General features: G+C 55.1%; 1 protein-coding gene across 1 annotated transcript; it reads left to right on the top strand.

Annotated features, from left to right (window-relative positions):
• Positions 1–843: 843 nt before the first annotated feature.
• MAP1A (microtubule associated protein 1A) lies at positions 844–21,158 on the top strand. The gene is made up of 7 exons (XM_059913453.1): positions 844–1,081; positions 2,043–2,144; positions 10,055–10,137; positions 10,416–10,556; positions 10,782–18,876; positions 19,031–19,251; positions 19,588–21,158. The coding sequence occupies exons 1-7, from the start codon at positions 844–846 to the stop codon at positions 19,741–19,743; spliced, it is 9,036 nt and encodes a 3,011-aa protein (XP_059769436.1). The 3' UTR covers positions 19,744–21,158.
• The last annotated feature ends 608 nt before the right edge of the window (positions 21,159–21,766 follow it).

Here is a 21,766-nt window from a genome sequence, read left to right as displayed (position 1 = left end):
GGCCAACCTCTTCACTGGTTCAAACATTGCCCCTTCTATTTTGAGAATTCCCTGGGGGAAGTAATACCATTGTCTCCCAAGGTTACCCAACTCACTGTGTCACATTACTTGCAGTTGGGTAGGTCTTTCCTGGGTTTTACTCAAACCCCCCTTGCTGCAGTCTGAGCTCATTGCACTCAGCAGAGATGGCGATGAGCCAACCACTATCTTCGGAATAACAACTCACCAGGGACTCAGGGCCGGAAGGTCATTCTGTCCCTCCAATACTGCACAGCCCTCCAGAGCACACCCAGGGCCTGAGGCAATGAGGATAGGAACACCGAGGACGCAAAGTAGGACCCTGGCAGGCAGTGACAGAAGGAAAAAAAAAAAAAAAAAGCTCCAGACAATGATAATACAGACACACCGACAAAGAACGATGCACCCAAACAAACTCAGAGGCAGAGAGGGACAAGATGGCTCCCCTCAGTTCGGGCGAGGCTGCGGAATTGCCAGACAGCACTTATCCGGGAAATATCCTAACTAGAAACTTCTTCTGGCGCCGAGGCAATAGACTCGCCCCTCCATCCGGCTCTCAGAGCCCCCATCCCTACTCAAGTCGGAGTGGGAGCTCCCTCTGAAAAACGAGTGGGGGCGAAGGGGGACAGCCACGCCCCCGCCCCCCCCAAGGCACAGCGAAACCGCAGAGCCGGAGCACGCGGCCCCAGCCCGGCCCCTGCGGCGCCACTGGTCCGCCCCCCGACAGGCAGCAGCCAATGAGCGGCTCCTGCCGCCGGCCTTTAAGAACCGCGCGCACTCTCCCTGCAGCGGATGCTGCCGGCCTAGCACTCCAACGGAGTTTCCATGGAGACCGAGGCTGGGCCCTGGCGGCCTTTCGACGTTGCCATGGAGACAAGTCCCGGGCTAGGGCTCCGAAGCCCCGGCTCTCCGCTGGCTCAGAACCCAGCGGAGCCGCTGTGCGAGGCCGGAACCGCGGTGGCGGCGGCACGCTGGGACCTGCGGAAACACTCTTTGCTCATCGTGATCGGCGATATCGGTACAGAGAATCAGCTGAGGGCCGTTCGGGCCCACCTTGAGCAAGGTGAGCTTGCTGTTCTGGCTGCGCTCGGGACATCCTCCATCCCGTGCTTCTCTGCCATGTGCATCCTCCATCCCTAGCGTGCACTTTCTGAGATCTGCGCACCCTGTTAATCTGAATCATCAGCCCCTGTCACCTGCATCTTCTGTGTCACGCGTTCATATCCTCCCAAGCTGCCAACATCTCACATCTCCATCCTTCCCGCACACCCCATGGCGTTCCGCAATCTCCCTGAGGCAGGGGGGAGCGTGGGGAAGGGGGGGGGGCTGGGCAGTGCCTGGGTGGGGGGCCCTCTGGTTACACCCCTCTCTACCGCAGTGTCTTGGGCCAGAGGTCCTGAAAGTCGTCACCACCCCCTGGAGAGTCCATGTCCCTACCTTAGTTTCTTCTTTAGGGCGTCTGAACAGGAACAGGGTGCGTTTTGAACGCCGCAGACAAATCTCAAATATCCCAGTGCCAGCGGCCAACCTGAGAGAGTGACCTTCGTGGCCACAAGCTCCTCAGTCCTCCAGTGCCTGTGGCGCAGTGCTGCGAAGCCACCTGCGGGTGGAAGCATGCCGCGGGGGAGTGGAGGCAAGGAGGGGGCCACACAAGGAGAGTTTAGAATCCTACTTACCTGTATCGGGAAGGCAGTCCCTAGTATCTGGGAATGGGCCCTTGGGTGTCACTTCTATCACAATTGGGCAACTGCGCAAGAAAATTCCTACATACAAACTCATTAATGACCAAATTTAGCCTAAACTCTGCCCTTCTCCCTCTGGCTCAGCAAAGCCCAAGAAAGGCACAGTATGGGAGCTGAACATAGGCACTAGCCACATTTCTTAAAGACATTAGTGAGGCTGATCATGGCAGCCATCCTTATCCCCTCCCTCTCCTTACCCCTTCTGTGAGCTTGGAAATGCTCCCACAAGTTCAATCCCTCTGACCTTATCTAGGTCCCTCTTTGTTTCTTTTTCTCTCACAGGGATTCTCTCCTGGAACATTGATTTATCATCCATTGACTTGAACCAACAATTGAGACTCTTCATTACCCGGCACCTAGCTCACTTCTCCTCAGAGGTCAAAGGTTAGGAACCAGTGTCATTTGTCTCAGTCCTTTGGGTGAGGGCTGGTCACAGAAGAGCAGAAGTCCAGTCTCCCTGGCAGAACTGGTCTTGTGGGAAGTTTGGGTCAGGGAGGAGGGAGGGACTCCTGAGCGGAAAGTTGTAAAGCTCTTTAGCTATCCCCACATACCTAGTACACTTCGCAGACAGATGGTATGATGGTGGAGGGAGCCTGGAGAACATAATTTCTACCTGAGAAGAGGGTGGTTTATGGACAGCCACTGATGTGCAGTAAGGGAATGTGGTACCTCTTGAGTGATCAGTCATCTCCCAAGTTAAAAATCACTTTTTTTGTTTGTTCCCCTTTCTGTATGCCCTGGCCTCCTTGCTTCCCTTTGCAGAGACCCTTGAACCTCCCACTCACCTTCCCAGATCCTTGCTTAGCACTTTCCCTCAGGCTGCACAGCCTATCCTCCAGCTTTCAGGGTTTCTGGCTCCTTTGGCTCAGTCAACAGATGTCCAGAGCAGAGCAGAAACCTTGTACTAAAGGCTGATGAGCACCATGAAATCCAGAGTGGAAGCAGGGTTTCCTGGATTTACTGCTGCAAGAACTAGTCATACTTTGAGGTTTGGCACTGAGATCAAGGTTCACAGGATGCAGCTTCCCATTCTGCTGTGTGGGAGAAATGATCAGGAATTTGAGAAAATAATATTTTAGGAGTTATTATTCCACGACAATATCTGTGGGGAGACTGCAGAAAGTCCTACACCCCATTATAAAAGTGCTGGGCATCTGCTCATGTTATTGGTAAATGTTGACAAACCAATTCATACACCAGTGTCTTTACAGAATATAAATCCACCCAACTCAACAGTCACTGCCATCAAATGACTGAATTCGTATCTTATACAGATAATTCTCAATTATCCAGCATAATAGATAGTCACTTCCCTTCTTTTCCTGCTCCTCCTGCTAACTGCCACATGGTTGGTCACTTCCCTGATCACCTACTCCTCTGCTGCTCCTGGAGAGAGAAGACATGGTTAATATGACTAATGCTCCATTATCTTAGGAATATGTGCAGCATTTTAAAAATGTTAGGCTGGCATCTTCTTGATGTGACTAGCTTCCTATGAAGGTAACCAGTCACTGTTTTGAGACTGCCTTCTGTTTAGTGTTACTCATTTCATGGCTTCCTCCATTAGCTCTAATAATGTTAAAATCAACAGTTTTACCACTTTATTAATCTTAGGAGCTTTGGTGCAAGGCTGGATAAAGGGACGGCAGCTTGAAATTAATGACTGAAGTTTGGGGAGTATCTGCTGATGTTATTAATTCACATTGAATTCTCCAACCTTGTCCTTTTAGACATGGATGTAAGAGTAGGATGCTTTCTGGAATGATGTAAGAATGAACAGAACTTAAACCAAAACACCTAGCCATTCTTCAGATTAAGATTTGGGGATGCTTGGGAAAACACTTACAGGGAGATGCATAGTTACTCTCAGGGACCTCTCAGAAACATGCACTGATATACAAGCACCTACTAGATCTTTTCAAGCAAAGAGTTTTACCATGGTGTCCTCAATGGGCTTAGGGCCATTATACCCAAGATCAGGGCTTACTTTTGAGTTTTCTTAGGTTTGGACATTTTCATGGTGGCCTGTCTATGTCCCTGGAGAATAGTGGAGAATTTCCTGGAAAACCCCACAAGGCCCAAGACAGCCACAGCCCCACCCCTGCTGGCTCCTCTTTCAGCTGTCCCAGCAGACAACAGCCCAGAGCAGCTGCAGACACTTCCCCTCCCTTCAGCCTCCATTAGTGGGGAGGCAGAGGGAACCAGGCTGCTGGGATGGGCTCAATGGAATATGCTAGTACCTTATGATTTAATCCTTTCTGCCCACCCCATAGGCTGGGCCACCATCCCTCTCACCTCTCCTCAAGCCCTGGGCCAAAATGTTGAAAAGGAGGACAAAAATTTATCTTGCTATGATAGGGAGAGCGTAATCATTCCTGCCACTACCCCCTACACACATACACATACACATACACACACACACACACACACACACACACACACAGAAAAGGAGGGGACCCTTTGATGGAGCGTCAGTGGCCCAGCTCCTTCTAGTGGTCAAATGTGGTAAAGGCTTTCCAAGGTGAATTTGCACCACTTTTGTCTCCAGTGGTGACTTGGAGCCTTCCTTTTTAACACCTGCAAAAATATCTGGAGCTTCTAAGAATTTTAAAACAAACCCAGAAACGATTAGAGCAGTGGGAAACTGAGCTTAAATGACACTCTAATACTACTTCTACTATTGGGCACATATAAGAAAGGGAGAGGGCTTCATAATTTATAATTCATGATGGATATTCTAGGACTAAAAGAACACAGGCTGGAGGACCAGTTTGGAAGCCTTCTGTCTGACTCTGCATCACCACTGATGCACTCACTCAGGAAGTGTTAGTTCCTTTACTTCTGCAAACATGAAGACTATTCTGAATTAATACAACAGCTCATTGGACCCTAGAACTGGGTTTTGCATTGCTGTCAGAAATGGGAAAGGAGGGACATGAAGAGTATTTTAAGTCCCTTCCTGCAGGGCACCTCCCAGGCACCTGGGTTTACCTGGGAGCTAAGTTACTCTAGAGTTGAGATTCTGGTTTAGGATTTCCCTGATCACCTAGGTGACCTCTCATAAGTCTTCCACAAAAGGGAGACAGACTTCCAGTGGTATTTGTGCATTGCAGGTTTAGGATTCTAGGAATGAAGGACTTTTTCATCTTTTATGTCATTCACTCCTCATAGCATTATTGGAGGATGGTACTAATATTACACTCATTTTATAATTCAGGAAGCAAGCTTTCAGAGGGCTTAAGTGGCTTGTTGAAAAGCATGATTAGTAAAAAAATGGTAGAGAGGGGTCTCAAATCCAGGACTTGCGATCTCACTTTGTGTCTGAGCTCAGGCCTCCCTCTCATCTTTGGCGTCTCACCATTTCATTGCAGCAGAGCTGAGGAACACAGCGGGTGGAGGTGTGGTTGTGGTGGGTGGCTGTTCAGAGGGTGAGGGCTGAAGGAAAACTCCACTGGGAGTTGGAACCTTGCCCAGGGTGTGGCCCTTGGGGGTAACAGCTGAGAATAAGGGTGGGCTCTGTGTTGGGCTGAGAAATGTTATTTTGTTCTCAAGCTATATGTCTACTCAAGTTTCCCTTTTTGCACACTCCAGAAAGCTCCAGAAAGCAGGGAGGAGATGGAAGGTTTGAGGTGGGAGGAAATAAGAACTATGAAGTTGCAGAAAGGAGGTGTTTCCCCTTTGTGATGTTCGGAACTCAGCCTGCTTTGTGTTGTATATCTCTGTAGCTGGCCTCCTCTATCCAAGTGGGGCTGTTGCCATGTTGCTGCTTTGCATCCCCAGACCTCAGCAAGGATTCCTCCCCCTCTGGAGTCCCCCTCCCCCCTTGCACTGGTGACTCAGCTCCTCCTCTCCTCTGGTGGCAGTTTAGGGGGGATGGGGATGCTGAGAGCAGAGACTATTTTGGCTTCTCTGACCTTCAAAAGCAGCTCTTGGCAGCCAGGGGCAAGGGTGGGGCTGGTGCTGGGCTAAGAGTGGGTGGATGTCATTGTGAGGAAGGCAATAGCAATCGGCCAGGACTGGGGAGGGTTGATGGAAGGGAAGAGGGCAGGGAAGGACTATGTGGGAACATGAGCATTGCCCTGTTGGAACTAAGTGCTGGAGCTCTCCAGGTCCTCTCTTTGAGTCCTAGAGCATGTGTCACCAAATCTGAGACAGGGGTAGAGACTAAGGGAAACAGGGCCAATATTAGAAGGATTAAGATCCTATAAAATGGAGACATCAAAGAGACATAGCAAAGTGCAGAGACAAGGAGAACAGGGACCCAACACCCTACAAAGTCATTACAAGATCTTTTTAGTCCGAAGAGTACTTTCTGTGACATTTAATAATTGGCCTAGAGTAAGAAAATCTTGTACGCCTGGGGCCCTGGTGATATTCCTTCATCCCTTTAACTATTTCACTGAAAGGCAGAAAGTGCCCTGAATCTTCAGAAAATGCCTCTTCATACCCAATGACCAAGAATCCCAAGCATCAGTGCCTGTGTGGCCGCTGTGCTGTGCTGCATCGGCACAGAACTGTATGCGGTCTTAGGGCCCCTGTGCCCCACCCCCGATGGGCTAGAGATGGACCAAGGACCATGTGTCCACTCCAGAATTTCAAACTACCCTCCAACCTAAAATGAGACTTATTTCTGCACTCCCACCCCATTTCTACAGCTGTGGCTCAGAAGCCAGCAGAGCTCAGCGCAACTCCCTCCCTTCAGTCGTCCCCAGCCTTCTCAAGTAGTCCCCCCTCACTCCTACCCCATGCTTTCAGGCCCCCAGCCTCTTTGTCTCCTGCTCCTCCAGGGATTGAAGGTCACTCCCCGAGTCTGAGGGGAGAGGCAGCAGATGGTTCCGGAGAGAAGGGGGAGGGCCCAAGCAGCCCATACCTCCTATGTCCCCCCAGTGTGTAGCACAGGGCTTTGGTCTTTTGGCTGATGCTAAAAGAATATTTCTTAACTAAGCGGGGTTGGGGGAGAAGGGCCCTGTGGGCCATTGGAGACCACCCTGGCTCTGAGCTGCTAGACAACTCCTCAGCTCCCAGCCAAGCAGAAGCACCAGAGCACTGACATTGTGAAGGCAAAGAAACAGTTAAGTCTCCAGTGCCTCGTCATGGACCAGCCCCTCTTCCCCGCCCTGGCGCCGCCCTCACCATCAAGCGCCCCCCCCCCCCACTCCCACCCCTAGTGCCGCAGACGCTTCCCTGAAGCTGCCGGCTGAGGCCGGAGCCACAGCCTCGATGAGGGTCTCTCTCCCACACCCCAGGGTAAGAACCGAACCGAACCAAAGGGCTTGGCGTGGGGCACGGGGGATGCTGTGATAGGGAGGTGGGATGCGGGTAATGGGAAGGGAGTTGATACTTCATCTGGTATGTCTGGAACTAGCCCAGCGGGGGTGGGCAGGGTAGGGGGAACAGAGAGAGGAGATGAACTGGCTGTGGGGCCAGCCTGGACCCAGAACCAGGCGGAGGCCAATGGGGCCGGGACCGTGACAGGCCACCTCGCGGGCTGAGCTGGGCTGAGCTGGGAGCCAGCCGCCTAGGGGCAGCCGAAGAGGGTGGTGTCACTGGCTCTGCCCCGAGGCCTGGGGCTCTGGTGGCGTTTGGGGGCTCTGTCTTTGGTAGGGGCAGAAGAATCTGAGGGAAAGGCGGATGTTATGGGAAGGCACCTGATGGGAGGGTCTCTGGGTGTCAGCTGCTAGATTGCTCAGCTGCTCCTATGCTGGGGGGTGAACGGGACTGTGAGTTTTTGCCAAGTATGGGAAGGTGGGGACACTATGGAAAAGAAGGGAGGAAAGGGTCATTAAGACGTGGCATGCGCCTCCTCACAGACCAACCTATTTGCAGCGTGCTCCCCACACCCATTCCCTGCGACGAGCTTGAAACTTGGGCTGCGAGCCCCCCTTTCTGGCTCGCTCCGGGGATGGAGAGGCCGCTCCGGAGATTGAGAGCACTCCCTCCCCAGCAGCTGCCCCGCATTCCCCGTCCTGTCAACCCCACAGGTTCCCAGTCACGCCCCCCCCCCCACCTCATCTCTGCTTCCCTTCCCAAGATGGGGGCTCTGAACAGAGAAGCCAGTTCCTTCTCCCTCTCTGCGTCCCCCCCTCCCCGCCCCCCGTGTAGAGGCAGCCAAGAAAATGACTTGTCATGCTGTGGGGGGGGATGGGGGTGGGGGCGGAGCTGGAGCCTGAGCTCAGCGCGCACACTCACACTCGCTCACACACTGCGGCAGACTGCAGCTGCCCGGGCGCCCCCCCCCTCCCCGGCCGCCTCCCTGCGGAGACACCTGCCCTCCCGCCCGCTCAGCCTCAGCACCCGCAGCTCACCCCCCAGCCCCATCTCTGGCAAAGGGACGGGCCCCTGCCTCACCAGGTGTCCTCTCCGAAGAAGGAGGAAAAACAAGTCAATTGCCTTCAGTGGGATTGCGGGGTGCGTAGAAGAGAGAAACGGGGCTTTCCCCCAGGCCTGAAAAGGGGGAGCACAAGGTGTAAGCCATGTAGTTGCCAGTCACAACCGGAGAGCACGTGGCTGAGGGGTAGGGTCTTGCGCCAAGGCAAGTACTGGGATCAGAGAAGTCTAGTGGTTATAAGCCAGTCTAGGGGACTGCAGGGAATGGTAGACTGGGGAAGGCGGGTAGTAGATAGAAAGCAAATCCATCCGTACCCCAGATCTTTCTCTTTCTGGCCCTCCTAGCTCAAATGTGTGACCTTGTGTGTTCGTGTTGTGTGTCGCGAGTGGGTGTTGGGGGAGAGGAACTGCCCTTCTAAGCTAAACTGCTTAGAGCCAGCCTAGGGCCGGCCGCTCCCCGAACCATGGTATATCCCTCATCCCTCACCTGCCCAAGCCCTGCCCATGCATGTCTCTGAGGTGGTTCTCATCCTCTGAACTGACCTCAAAGTGTCCCTCAACTCCCAAATTAATAGAAGAGAATGCTTGAACTCCTCATGGGCCCCACCTACCCTGTGCGGGGCTTGGTCTTCTGACACCATCCCTAGTTCATTTCCCCCGCAGCTGCAACTGCAGCCCAGTGCTGCCAGATCTGCCCGATCCTGGCACCATCGCTCTTCCGCTTAACAAAGGACCTGGCCCCAGGGTCCTCTTGTCTGAGCCCCAGAAAGAGGAGAGAGCGCTGGGTCACAGAAGAGGGTCTGGGGGAGAGGTTATGTGTCCTCCCACCAATATCCTCCAGACAGCCCACTCCCCAGACCATCTGTTCAACTCCATGTTTGTAAGGTAACTCCACTGTGTGCTGCAGTTGGTAAGGGCAGGAACGGGATGGCAGCATCCTTCTTCAGGATCTCCTGTCTAACCTGGCACTTTTTTTCTTTGCTGCATTGCTTGGTGTTTCATGTGAGCCTGGATAAGGGAAGTAGAGAGGGGATTTGACGGTGTATTATGTTCCTCCATAGCCTGGGGAACACTCTGAACCTCTCCTGCCTTATCTGTTTCTTGTTTGTGAATCCCAGACTCCCCTCTCCATGACAGAAGGCCCACAGGAGAGGTGCAAGGATGAGAGGAGAAACTGTTTGAAAGGGATGGGCTGTGGGGAGTGAACCAGGTCTTTCTGGAGCCTGGGGACATGAAGGTGAGGTGGGAGGGGGAGCTGTGAAACCTTTGGTGGTGGAAACAGTATGATTGTGTGCATGTTTGTGAGTGCAGGCTCGGCCTCTGAGGAACCAGAGCACAGGACAAGAGGTCCTATTTCTCCTCTGCATTGTAACCAACCCCCAAGGGTTTAGATAGCCGCAGACTTCTCTGAGTCTTTTGGAATGGGACTTCTGGCCTTGGATGGGGGTTTGAAAGGAGGATGAAGAGTCTGTACTCACTGCACAGAAGCGCCCGTCTCATTTCCAGGCACTCTGGCAAGAAAGCCCAGGGCAGAGGCAAGCTAGTGAGGACGGAGCTGAGTGAGGATCATCCTCCGAGAGGCCCTCCCTTCAGCTGAGCCCCCCATCCCCAGGCAGCACCAGGAGCTTAGTGCTCGAGAGGGACAGACAGGGACAAAAGGTTCTTGTCTCCAGGGCAGTCTGAGGCGGGAGTTCCAGGCAGAGGGGGTGGCAGATGAAGGGAGGGAGAAGACAGCCATTGTGGGAGAGGGGAGGAGGAAACCCTGAAAGGGAAGGGCTGCAGGAGCCAGTCCCTAGACCTTACTCAGCAGTAGCCAGAGCGGCAGGATCTCAGGATAAGCAGGCTTCTCTTTCCCCTAAGCCCCGTTTTCTGACAGTGCATTCTTTCCTCTCCTGCCCTACACAATGCCTCTCCATTTTAGTCTATACCCACTTCCTTCGATACAAATTCCTGCATCTCTCCCTCAGGCCAGAGGACCCTCTGCCACCAGAGTGAGATCCTAGAGACCATCGTCCTGGTAAACCCCAGTGCCGACAGCATCAGCTCCGAGGTAAGGCCAGGGCCTGTGCTTTGCCATGAGGGCCTGCCGAAAGTGCCGTAACCCACCCTTGCCAGTGCTACTGCTGTAAGGCCAGGAATTCCCGGACTTGGCTTTGAGCCATCCTCTCTCTGCCATCTAAGCTGCCTCACAATCCCAGCCCCATCCTGGAGGTGCTGTGGGGCTACCAGTGGGGAGCGTGTCCTTGCAGAACTGAGGGGGACCAGGAACATTCTGTGCCCTTCCCTGGGCTTCCTCTCTCTGTGACCAGTCCTCTCCTTCCACTCTAGGTTCACCACCTCCTTAGCAGCCCATCAGCTCACAAACTACTGATCTTGAGTGGGCAAAGTTTAGAGCCTGGGGGAGACCTCATCCTACAGAGTGGCACCTACTCCTATCAAAACTTTGCCCAGGTCCTTCACAACCCAGAGGTAAGTTCTATGTCTGAGTGTCTAGGAGGAATGGAACATGGGGTAGGACTAGAGCTGCGGGGAGGGATCCAAGGAAGGGAAAATCCCACATTCCTTGACCACCAGGGATGCTGGCAGAATGGTAGGAGATCACCTCAGAGAGAGATGGAGATTAGCAGATTCAGTCTGAGTTGGGTTGCGATAACCCCAATGACCTGATCAGCCTTCTATCTCCCTTTCATCTAGATTGCCCAATTGCTCAGCAATAGAGACCCTGGGATCCAGGCTTTCCTCACTGTGTCCTGCTTAGGGGAGGGTGATTGGAGCCACCTGGGACTATCCACTTCCCAAGAGACCCTGCACCTCCGGCTAAACCCTGAGCCCATGCTGCCCACCATGGATGGTGTGGCTGAGTTCTCCGAGTACGTCTCTGAGACCGTGGATGTGCCATCCCCCTTTGACCTGCTGGAGCCCCCCACCTCAGGGGGCTTCCTCAAGCTCTCCAAGCCATGCTGCTACATCTTCCCTGGCGGCCGCGGAGACTCTGCCCTCTTTGCCGTTAATGGTTTCAACATCCTGGTGGATGGCGGCTCTGATCGCAAGTCCTGCTTCTGGAAGCTGGTGCGGCACCTGGACCGCATTGACTCCGTGCTGCTCACACACATCGGGGCAGACAACCTGCCAGGCATCAACGGACTCCTGCAGCGCAAAGTGGCAGAACTGGAGGAGGAGCAGTCCCAGGGCTCTAGCAGCTACAGTGACTGGGTGAAGAACCTCATCTCCCCCGAGCTTGGAGTCGTCTTCTTCAACGTGCCCGATAAGCTGCGGCTGCCTGATGCCTCACGGAAGGCCAAGCGCAGCATTGAGGAGGCCTGCCTCACTCTGCAGCACTTAAACCGCCTAGGCATCCAGGCCGAGCCCCTCTACCGTGTGGTCAGCAACACCATCGAGCCGCTGACCCTCTTCCACAAGATGGGTGTGGGCCGCCTGGACATGTACGTCCTCAACCCTGTCAAAGATAGCAAGGAGATGCAGTTCCTCATGCAAAAGTGGGCAGGCAACAGTAAAGCTAAGACAGGCATTGTGCTGGCTAATGGGAAGGAGGCTGAGATCTCGGTGCCCTACCTGACCTCCATCACTGCTCTGGTGGTCTGGCTACCAGCCAACCCCACTGAGAAGATTGTGCGTGTGCTTTTTCCAGGGAATGCTCCCCAGAACAAGATCTTGGAGGGCCTGGAAAAGCTTCGACACCTGGACTTCCTGCGCTACCCCGTGGCCACGCAGAAGGAGCTGGCCACTGGGGCTGTGCCTGCCAACCTCAAACCCAGCAAAATCAAACAGCGGGCTGATAGCAGGGAGAGCCTCAAGGCCACAACCAAGACAGCCGTGGGCAAGCTGGCCAAACGGGAGGAGGTGGCCGAAGAGGGAGCCAAGGAGGCCCGCTCAGAACTGGCCAAGGAGTTAGCCAAGACAGAGAAGAAGTTAAAGGAGTCATCTGAGAAGCCCCCAGAGAAGCCTGCCAAGCCTGAGAGGGTGAGGACAGAGTCGAGTGAGGCACTGAAGGCAGAGAAGCGAAAGCTGATCAAAGACAAGGTGGGGAAGAAGCACCTGAAAGAAAAGATATCAAAGCTGGAAGAGAAAAAAGACAAAGAGAAGAAAGAGATCAAGAAGGAGAGGAAGGAGCTCAAGAAGGATGAAGGAAGGAAGGAGGAAAAGAAGGATGCCAAGAAGGAGGAGAAGAGGAAAGATACCAAACCTGAGGTCAAAAAGATTTCCAAGCCAGACCTGAAGCCCTTTACCCCTGAGGTACGTAAGACCCTCTACAAAGCCAAGGCCCCCGGCAGAGTCAAGATGGAGAAGAGCCGGGCTGCCCGTGGGGAGAAGGAGCTGTCCTCTGAGCCCCGGACACCCCCAGCCCAAAAGGGGGCTGCACCATTCCCAACAAGGGAGCTGGCCTTGTCTTCACCAGAGGATCTCACACAGGACTTTGAGGAGTTGAAGCGTGAGGAGACGGGGTTGCTGGCTGAACAAAGGGACACAGGACTAGGAGAGAAACCACTCCCCCCAGACACTTCAGAGGAGGGACTCCCAAGCACAGCGGCCCCGGGGGCACCACCCTCTGTCCCAGGGCTGGAACCAGAAGAGCCTGTGATAAAGGAGAAAGAGGCTGTCCCAGACATCCCTGAGGAACAAGGCAGCAAGGACAGAGGCCCAGACTCCGGGGCTGAAACAGAGAAAGAGAGAGCTCCCTGGGAGGAAAAGAAGGCAAAGGAATCAGAGGGGCTCCCCGACAGAACAGAAGCCAGAGAGGAAAGTGAACCTGAGGTAAAGGAGGATGTGATAGAGAAGGCCGAGTTAGAGGAAATGGAGGAGCTGCACCCTTCAGACGAGGAGGAAGAGGAAGAGACAAAGGCTGAGGGTTTTTACCAAAAACATATACAAGAAGCCTTGACGGTAACGCCAAGGGGCAGGGAGGCTCTCGGGGGCCAGGAACTAGGACTCCAAGGCAAGGCCCCTGAGAAGGAGACCTCGTCTTTCCTAAGTAGCCTGGCCACCCCTGCAGGAGCCACTGAGCACGTCTCTTACATCCAGGACGAGACAATCCCTGGCTACTCAGAGACCGAGCAGACTATCTCAGATGAGGAGATCCACGATGAGCCGGAGGAGCGCGCAGCTCCACCTAGATTTCCTACAGGTACCTATGACCTCCCTGGGCCTGAAGGGCCTGGCCCCTTTGAGGCTAGCCAGCCTGCAGACAATGCTGTTCCCACCACCTCCAGCAAAGGCTATGGAGCGCCAGAGGCGGAACTCACCTACCCCCCCAACATGGTGGCCGCCCCTCTGGCTGAAGAGGAGCATGTGTCCTCAGCCACCTCAATCACTGAGTGTGACAAGCTTTCTTCCTTTGCCACATCCGTGGCTGAGGACCAGTCCGTGGCTTCACTCACAGCTCCCCAGACAGAGGAGACAGGCAAGAGCTCCCTGCTGCTTGACACGGTCACAAGCATCCCCTCATCCCACACGGAAGCCACTCAAGGCTTGGACTACGTGCCATCTGCTGGTACCATCTCACCCACCTCCTCACTGGAAGAAGACAAAGGTTTCAAATCACCACCCTGTGAGGAGTTCTCTGTGACTGGGGAGTCAGAGAAGAGAGGAGAGATTGTACGGAGAGGCTTGGCTGGAGAGAGAGCCGTGGAAGAGGTAGAGGAAGAGGAGGAGACCGCAAATGTACAGATGTCTGAGAAACTTCACGGTCAGTATGAACCCATGATGTTTGCTGCCCCTGGGCACGCCCCACATCCAGGGGAACCAGCTGTTGGAGAAGCGGAGGAGCGCTGCCTCAGCCCAGATGACAGCACAGTGAAGATGGCCTCTCCCCCACCATCTGGCCCACCCAGTGCCACCCACACGCCCTTTCATCAGTCCCCAGTAGAAGAAAATTCTGAGCCCCAAGACTTTCAGGAAGCAGACTCCTGGGGAGATACTAAGCGTACACCAGGTGTGGGCAAGGAAGATGCTGCAGAAGGGACAGTCAAGCCAGGGCCTGAAGAGGGCACACCAGAGGAGGAAGGAAAGCTGCCTCCTCCCAGGAGCCCCCAGGCCCAGGAAGCACCCATCAGCATTGTTGGAGGACATGCAGGCTGTACCGTCCAACTGCTGCCAGAACAGGACAAAGCAATAGTCTTTGAGACTGTGGAGGTGGGAGAGCCCACAGGGCCGATTCTGGAAACAGAAGCCCTTCCCAGAGATTTGAGAACATCACACCAAGAACCTGGTGAACCTCAGAAAGATGAGGTGCTCCGGTTTCCTGAGCGAGGCCTCTCCCCTGAAGAGGTGGAGTCCCTCTCTGTCCTCAGCGTGGTCTCCCCAGACATTGCCAGCCAAGAAGCCATCCCTAGGTCTCCCTGTGGCCTGACAGAGCAGCACCTACACAAAGACCTTTGGCCACAGGTATCTCCAGAAGACACCCGGTCGCTTTCTCTCTCAGAAGAGAGTCCAAGCAAGGAGACCTCTCTGGATATCTCTTCTAAGCAGCTGTCTCCAGAAAGCCTTGGCACCCTCCAGTTTGGGGAACTAACCCTTGGAAAGGAAGAAAAAGGGCCTCTGATGCAGACTGAGGACACCTCTCACTGCCTAGCCCCTGTGTCTATTCCAGAAGCCCGTGCAGCCACAGTGTCACCTCCCACAGATGGGACCAGTGGATACGCTGCACAGGCAGACGTCACAGATGAGAGCCCTGACGGAAAATTACCTGCCAGCTCCTTCTCTCACTCTACACTGTTGGGAGATGGGAAGCACTCACCTGGAATGATCACAAGCCCTGGTGAACACATTCTGACACCTGAGAGCTCCCTCACCAAGAGCCCTGAGTCCTTGCCAAGCCCTGCCATGGAGGATATTGCCATGGAGTGGGAAGGAAAAGTTCCAGAGTTGAAAGACAGACCCCCAGAGCAGAAGGAGAAGGGACCTGAGTCAAAGGATGAAGTCCTACAGCAGAAGGACAGAAGTCTGGCGCAGAAGGATACAGCCATCTGTCGGAAAGATGAGGTTCTGGAAGAAAAGGACAAGGCTGTGGAACAGCGGGATGAGGCTTTGGAACGAAAAGGCAGAGACTTAGAACATAGGGACACAGCCCTGGGACAAAAGGACAAGGCCCTGGAAGGAAAAGACAAAGACTTAGGACCTAAAGACAGAGACTTAGAACCAAAAGACAAGACCTTGGAACAGGAGGACAAGGTCCCAGGAGAGAAAGATGAAATCTTAGAACAAAAAGTCAGAGACTCTGAACATAAAGACAAGGTTCCAGAGGACAAGGTCCCTGAACTGAAGGGCAAGGCCTTAGAACAGAAAGATGAAGCCCCTGAGCAGGACAAGGCCCCGGAACAGAAGGACAAGGCCTTGGAAAAGAAGGACCAGGCTTTAGAACAAAAATACTTGGCCCTAGAACAGAAGGGTGAAGCTCTGGAACAAAACATTAAGGCTGTTGAACAAAAAGACAAGATTCTGGAAGAGAAGGACAAAACTCAGGAGCAGGAGAGTCCTGTGCAGGAGGATGAAACCATGACACTAAAGGAGAAGATCCTAGAGGAAAAATCTCCAGAAAAAGTCAAGGCTGTGGGACAGAAGGAAGAAGCTCTGCTGGAGAAGACCAAAGCTCTGGGGCTGGAAAAGAGCCCAGTGCAGGAGGACAAGGCCCGGGAGCAGGACGAGAAGTGCTGGAAGGAGCAGGACGTGGTCCAGGAGTGGCAAGAAGCATCTCCAGCCAGAGGAGAGCCAGCTGGAGAACAGAAGGAGCCTGCCCGGACATGGGAGGACACATCTCCTGAGCAGGAGGACAGGTACTGGAGGGGCAGGGAGGATGTGGTCCTGGAACAGGACACATACTGGAGGGAGCTGAGCTGTGAGCGGAAGGTCTGGTTCCCTCATGAGCTGGGTGGCCAGGGGGCCCGGCCACGGTTCACAGAAGAGCGAGAGAGCACTTTCCTCGATGAGGGGCCGGATGATGAGCAGGAAGTGCCCCCCTTGGAGCATACACCCAAGAGTCCCTGGGCCTCAGACTTTAAGGGCTTCCAGGAGCCCTCACCACAGAAGGAGCTGGAGGTGGAGCGCTGGCTTGCTGAGTCACCAGTTGGGCTGCCACCAGAGGAAGAGGACAAGCTGACTCGCTCCCCTTTTGAGATCATCTCTCCTCCGGCCTCCCCACCTGAGATGGTTGGACAGAGGGTTCCGCCGGCCACAGGACAAGAGAGCCCTATCCCAGATCCTAAGCCCATGCCACCCATGAGGAATGAGCCCACCACCCCCTCATGGCTGGCTGACATCCCACCATGGGTGCCCAAGGACAGACCCCTGCCCCCTGCACCCCTCTCCCCAGCTCCAGCTCCCCCAACACCTGCCCCACAGCCACTCACTCCTGCGCCCTTCTCTTGGGACACAGCCGAGTATGACAGTGTGGTGGCAGCAGTGCAGGAGGGGGCAGCTGAGTTGGAAGGTGGGCCGTACTCCCCCCTAGGGAAGGACTACCGCAAGGCTGAAGGGGAAAGGGAAGAAGAAGGTGGGGTTGGGGTTCCTGACAGCAGCCCCTGCAGGTCAAAGGTCCCAGAGGCCGGCGAGAGCCATGCCTCTAAGGAGCCCGAGCAGACCGAGCCAGAGCAGAGAGAGCCCACACCCTATCCCGATGAGCGAAGCTTCCAGTACGCAGACATCTATGAGCAGATGATGTTCACTGGGCTGGGCCCTGCATGCCCCACTAGAGAGCCTCCGCTTGGAGCAGCTGGGGATTGGCCCCCACACATCTCAACCAAGGAGGAGGCTGCTGGCCGAAGCACATCTGCAGAGAAGGAGCTTTCGTCTCCTGTCTCACCCCATCGCCTCCAATTCGACACTCCAACCTTCAGCTATGCAGCTCTGGCGGGACTCACTGTACCCCCCAGGCAGGAGCCTGAGCCAGGGCCAAGCGTGGATCCCAGCCTCACCCCACCTGCAATACCCCCCCGTGCTCCTATCCCCCAGAGCAAAGGCCCAAGCCCCCCACTTAATGGTAACATCCTGAGCCGTAGCCCAGATAGGAGAACCCCATCCCCCAAGGAACCAGGCCGTGGTCACTGGGATGACAGCACTAGTGACTTGGAGTTGGAGAAGGGGGCTCGGGAGCAGCCTGAGAAAGAGGCCCAGTCCCCAAGTCCCCCACAACCCATGCCTGCAGGCCCCTCCACCTTGTGGCCTGAAAGTGAGGCACATACTAGCCCTTCCTCGGACTCACACCTGGGTCCTGCCCGACCCAGCCTGGACTTCCCTGCGTCAGCCTTTGGCTTCTCCTCATTGCAGCCAGCTCCTCCACAGCTGCCCTCTCCAGCGGAACCCCGCTCGGCACCCTGTGGGTCCCTTGCCTTCTCTGGTGACCGAGCTTTGGCTCTGGCTCCAGGGCCCCCCACCAGAGCCCGGCATGATGAGTACCTAGAAGTAACCAAGGCCCCCAGCCTGGACTCTTCACTGCCCCAGCTCCCATCACCCAGCTCTCCTGGGGCCCCTCTCTCCAGTCTGCCGCGACCTGCCTCACCAGCCCTATCTGAAGGCTCCTCTTCTGAGGCCACCACACCTGTGATTTCGAGTGTGGCTGAGCGCTTCCCTCCCGGCCTGGAGGCTGCAGAACAAGGGTCTGTAGAGCTGGTCCCAGGAATGGAACCAGCTGCCCACGGCCTCTGGGACCTCACTCCTCTGAGCCCAGCACCTCCAGCTTCACTGGACTTGGCCCCAGCTCTGGCTCCAAGCCTGCCTGGAGACATGGATGAGGGCACCCTGCCCTGCCGCCTGGAGTGCTCAGGGGCGGCCACCAAGAAGCCAAGCCCCTTACAGGGCCCCTCCAGGGATCGTGCCACCAATGGCCCAACGGAAACCAGCCCCAAGCCCCCAGGCCCTGCCCCAGCTGAGGCTGAGAAAGGAAAGGCTGAGGCCTGCCCCACCTGGGAACGTGGGGCCTGGCCTGAGGGAGCCGAGAGGAGCTCCAGGCCTGACACGCTGCTCTCCCCTGAGCAGCCACTGTGCCCTGGAGGGGCCTCTGGAGACCAACCTAGAAGTGTCTCCCCTGAGATGGAGGCTGGGCCCCAGGGATGTGCTGCTGAGCCCCGGCCCCATCGTGGGGAGCTCTCTCCATCCTTCCTGAACCCACCTCTGCCTCGATCCACGGATGACAGTGACCTCTTAACTGAGGAAGCTCGGCTGGTAGGGAGAGGGGGGCGGCGTCGGGTGGGGGCTGCAGGGGCCACAGGGGGCCCCTGCCCCGTGGCAGATGAGACACCCCCGACGTCAGTCAGCGACTCGGGCTCCTCGCAGTCAGATTCTGACGTTCCACCAGAAACTGAGGAGTGTCCATCCATCACAGCTGAGGCAGCCCTCGACTCAGATGAAGATGGGGACTTCCTGCCTGTGGACAAAGCTGGTGGGTTTAGTGGGACTCACCATCCCAGGCCTGGCCATGACCCACCCCCTATCCCCCAGCCAGACCCTCGCCCATCCCCTCCCCGCCCTGACGTGTGCATGGCTGACCCCGAGGGGCTCGGCTCAGAGTCTGGAAGGGTAGAGAGGCTACGGGAGAAGGAGAAGACACAGGGGAGAGTCGGCCGCAGGGCCCCAGGCAGGGCCAAACCAGCGTCTCCTGCCCAGCGTCCGGATCTTCGGGGAAAACGCTCACCCACCCCTGGTAAAGGGACTGCAGATCGAGCATCCCGGGTGCCACCCCGACCACGCAGCACTCCAAGCCAGGTCACCCCAGCAGAGGAAAAGGATGGACACAGCCCCATGTCCAAAGGCCTAGTCAATGGACTCAAGGCAGGACCAAGTAAGTATAACATGGAAAGTGGGAGAGATTGTGGTTTGGGGCTGGGTGTGGCTGGTCAAGGGCTCCAGTGGAAGAGGGAGGGTGGGAGGGAAGAAGAAGGTTGCCAAAAGAGTTCTACTTTCCCTCTACAATGAGTCCTGTGTTGTCTCTACAGCGGCCTTGGGTTCCAAGGGCGGCTCTGGCCCCCCTGTATATGTGGATCTTGCCTATATCCCGAATCATTGCAGTGGCAAGACTGCTGACCTTGACTTCTTCCGACGAGTGCGTGCATCCTACTATGTGGTCAGTGGGAATGACCCTGCCAATGGCGAGCCGAGCCGGGCTGTGCTGGACGCCCTGCTGGAGGGCAAGGCCCAGTGGGGGGAGAATCTTCAGGTGAGTGGCAAGAAGCACCAAGGAGGTAGTCTGGTCAAGCTTGACTCAGAGGCAGCAATGGAACACAGTCTCTATTTATAAAAGGACTGAGGGGCACTTCCCTGGCGGTCCAGTGGTTAAGACTCTGCGCTTCCACTGCAGGGGGCGCAGGTTCGATCCCTGGTCGGGGAACTGACATCCTGCATGTCGCGCAGCGTGGCCAAAAAAATAAATAAAATATAATAAAATAAAAGGACTGAGCTCTTTCTACGGGAGTGGGACTACCTCCTGGACCATCAGGTGCCCCATCCCCCGACTTCACATCCTCACCTCAGGCATGTCTTGTCTCCCACCTAGGTAACTCTGATCCCTACTCACGACACGGAGGTGACTCGTGAGTGGTACCAGCAGACTCACGAGCAGCAGCAACAACTGAACGTTCTGGTCCTGGCGAGCAGCAGCACCGTGGTCATGCAGGATGAGTCCTTCCCAGCCTGCAAGATTGAGTTCTGAAAGAACCACTCTCCCTTCCCCAAGGATCTGCTCCCCCAGCCCCCTTAGAGAATGGCTACTGCTGAGTCCTTTGGGGTTGAGGGACATGGGAGTTGAGGGGGGCGAGGGGGACAGGATGTCTCGTGGGAACTTGGGCTGGGCTAAACGGGAGGGGTTGTCCCTCCCCTTCATCCATGCCTGAAAGGAGTCTCAAAACCAAAGGTAACAGGATTAGGATAGGGGGAGGGTGCAAAATTAGGATACAAGGTCATCTGATGCCTGAGAACCCTGGAGTGACACCCTCTCTTAGCACTGCCTAATGCTGGTGTTGGGTGGGGAGTGAGGATGGATCTCAGAGAGCAACCTCCTCCCTCATGGAGGGAGATCATATCCCCAACCCCAAGGACCTCTTTATCTTAATCTATGTATTTAGCATCCCAAGGAAGGATTTCCAATAGTAATTTATGTGACCTGGGGGCAGGATACTGTCAGTGAGGTTGCCAGAGCTGCATCCTTTCCTCCATCTCCCATTCCCTTCCCCACCAGAGTCTGGGTCCCAGCAGGGGTCTGGGGGGTACGCTGCTGCTACACTGTCCCACTGCTTCCCTCCGTATCTGAATGTTTCAATCCAAAACTTGAAGCTCTTTTGACCAACAGATTGGTGAGAGAAGAAAGGAGCTTATCCTCCCGGCCCTTGCTTCATGCCATTCACATCCCAGAGCTGTGCCCAGACCAGGCCTACTGGGCAGCACAAAGGAGCAAGGAGAGCCCAGCCCCAATCCCAGACTTCTTCCAAGCTCCCTGACCTTATGAAGTTTTCACCCACCCATTCCAACTCTCCTGATCCCTTCTCATACCTGCTTGGCTTATCTGCATGTGGTCACCTGCTGTGGCCTGGTGTGTAATGGGTTAAAAAGCCACTGCCTGACATCCTAACATGTGACACCCCAGCAATGTGTGACTCCCCCAACATTCCACTATGCCTTCCTGCAGCTGAAATGGGAACGCTGGCTGCTTTTCCAGCCCCAAACTCTTGGACAGAGGATCTGGGAGGTGGAGGCCATGCCAGAGGACTTGGGGAAAATGAGAGGGAGGAAGGAAAGAGGGAGAGAAAGCTGAGCTAGGTCTTAACTCCTACTGAGTGAGATGAAAACAGGCTGAAAATACCACCCCAGGAGAGGACCTCACCCCAAGCAAGCCAATAAGCAGCCCTGCCAGACTACTTCGGGACTGAAATCCAGACGCTCTTCAGGGCTCAGCTTCTCTGCCAAATGACTGTGTGGAAACCAAAACGAGACTGCCTGTGTTCTTCCTAGCTCCCACCCTCTCGTGCTGCTGTGCTCTGCTCCCGCCACCCCCACACGTCCCTGCTACAGTTCCCAGTTGCTGTAACGGAGCCACCTCCAACTCTAACAATAAATCAAGTTCATTACAGACGCTGTAGTGCGGCTTAGGCTTTTTCTGACTCCACACGTTGCTTAGTTGCTGGGCCCTGGCTTCTAACTCTCTGCTTCTACCAGCATGGTCATTTATCTTGATGCTTTTGATGACTGGAAGCAGTTCCAGGACCCAGGGAAGCCAGAGAATATAGGGCGGGTGAAGGGAGAAAATGTTATGGGAAGCCAGCATAATTTCTGAAAATATGTGAGAATGCCCAAGTATGGGTAATAGGAACTGAGGGTGGGGACATACATTTGGTTTGGGGGAGGAAAGAGAGGCAGGGGGCCTCCTGGGAAGGGGAACTGCATACCATGGGGTCAAGAGGTAAGGACCGAATAACCAGCATCAGATACCTTGCATAGGAGAACACCAAAGAGGTAAGGAATTGAGGGGCCCTAAGAGATCCAGAGCCTATTGAGGTTGTAAACAGCTTTCACCTGTGCAGTCAGGATTTCTATGAAGTATTATAAAATGTTGGATTTTCCTCTGCAGTGAAACCCTTTATAGTCCTGGGTATGTCAGGAAAGGCCAAGTTGTGAATGTGAATACATGCGGAGGGGGATATTCCAGCCCTCCTAGTGTTCTAGGCTTTCCCAGTGCAAAG

This window comes from Balaenoptera ricei, chromosome 2 (assembly GCF_028023285.1).
Source record: "Balaenoptera ricei isolate mBalRic1 chromosome 2, mBalRic1.hap2, whole genome shotgun sequence".
In the NCBI taxonomy this organism is placed as follows: domain Eukaryota; kingdom Metazoa; phylum Chordata; class Mammalia; order Artiodactyla; family Balaenopteridae; genus Balaenoptera; species Balaenoptera ricei.
Note: the sequence above shows the minus strand (reverse complement) of the source record. Positions and strands in the feature narration are given on the sequence as shown.

Bases quoted from the DNA above. Each gene is read 5' to 3' on its own strand.
- MAP1A (XM_059913453.1), top strand. From the start codon at position 844: ATGGAGACCGAGGCTGGGCCCTGGCGGCCTTTCGACGTTGCCATGGAG. The intron at 2,145-10,054 runs GTTAGGAACCAG...TCTCTCCCTCAG, and splicing joins CTTCTCCTCAGAGGTCAAAG to GCCAGAGGACCCTCTGCCAC. The intron at 18,877-19,030 runs GTAAGTATAACA...TTGTCTCTACAG, and splicing joins TGGACTCAAGGCAGGACCAA to CGGCCTTGGGTTCCAAGGGC.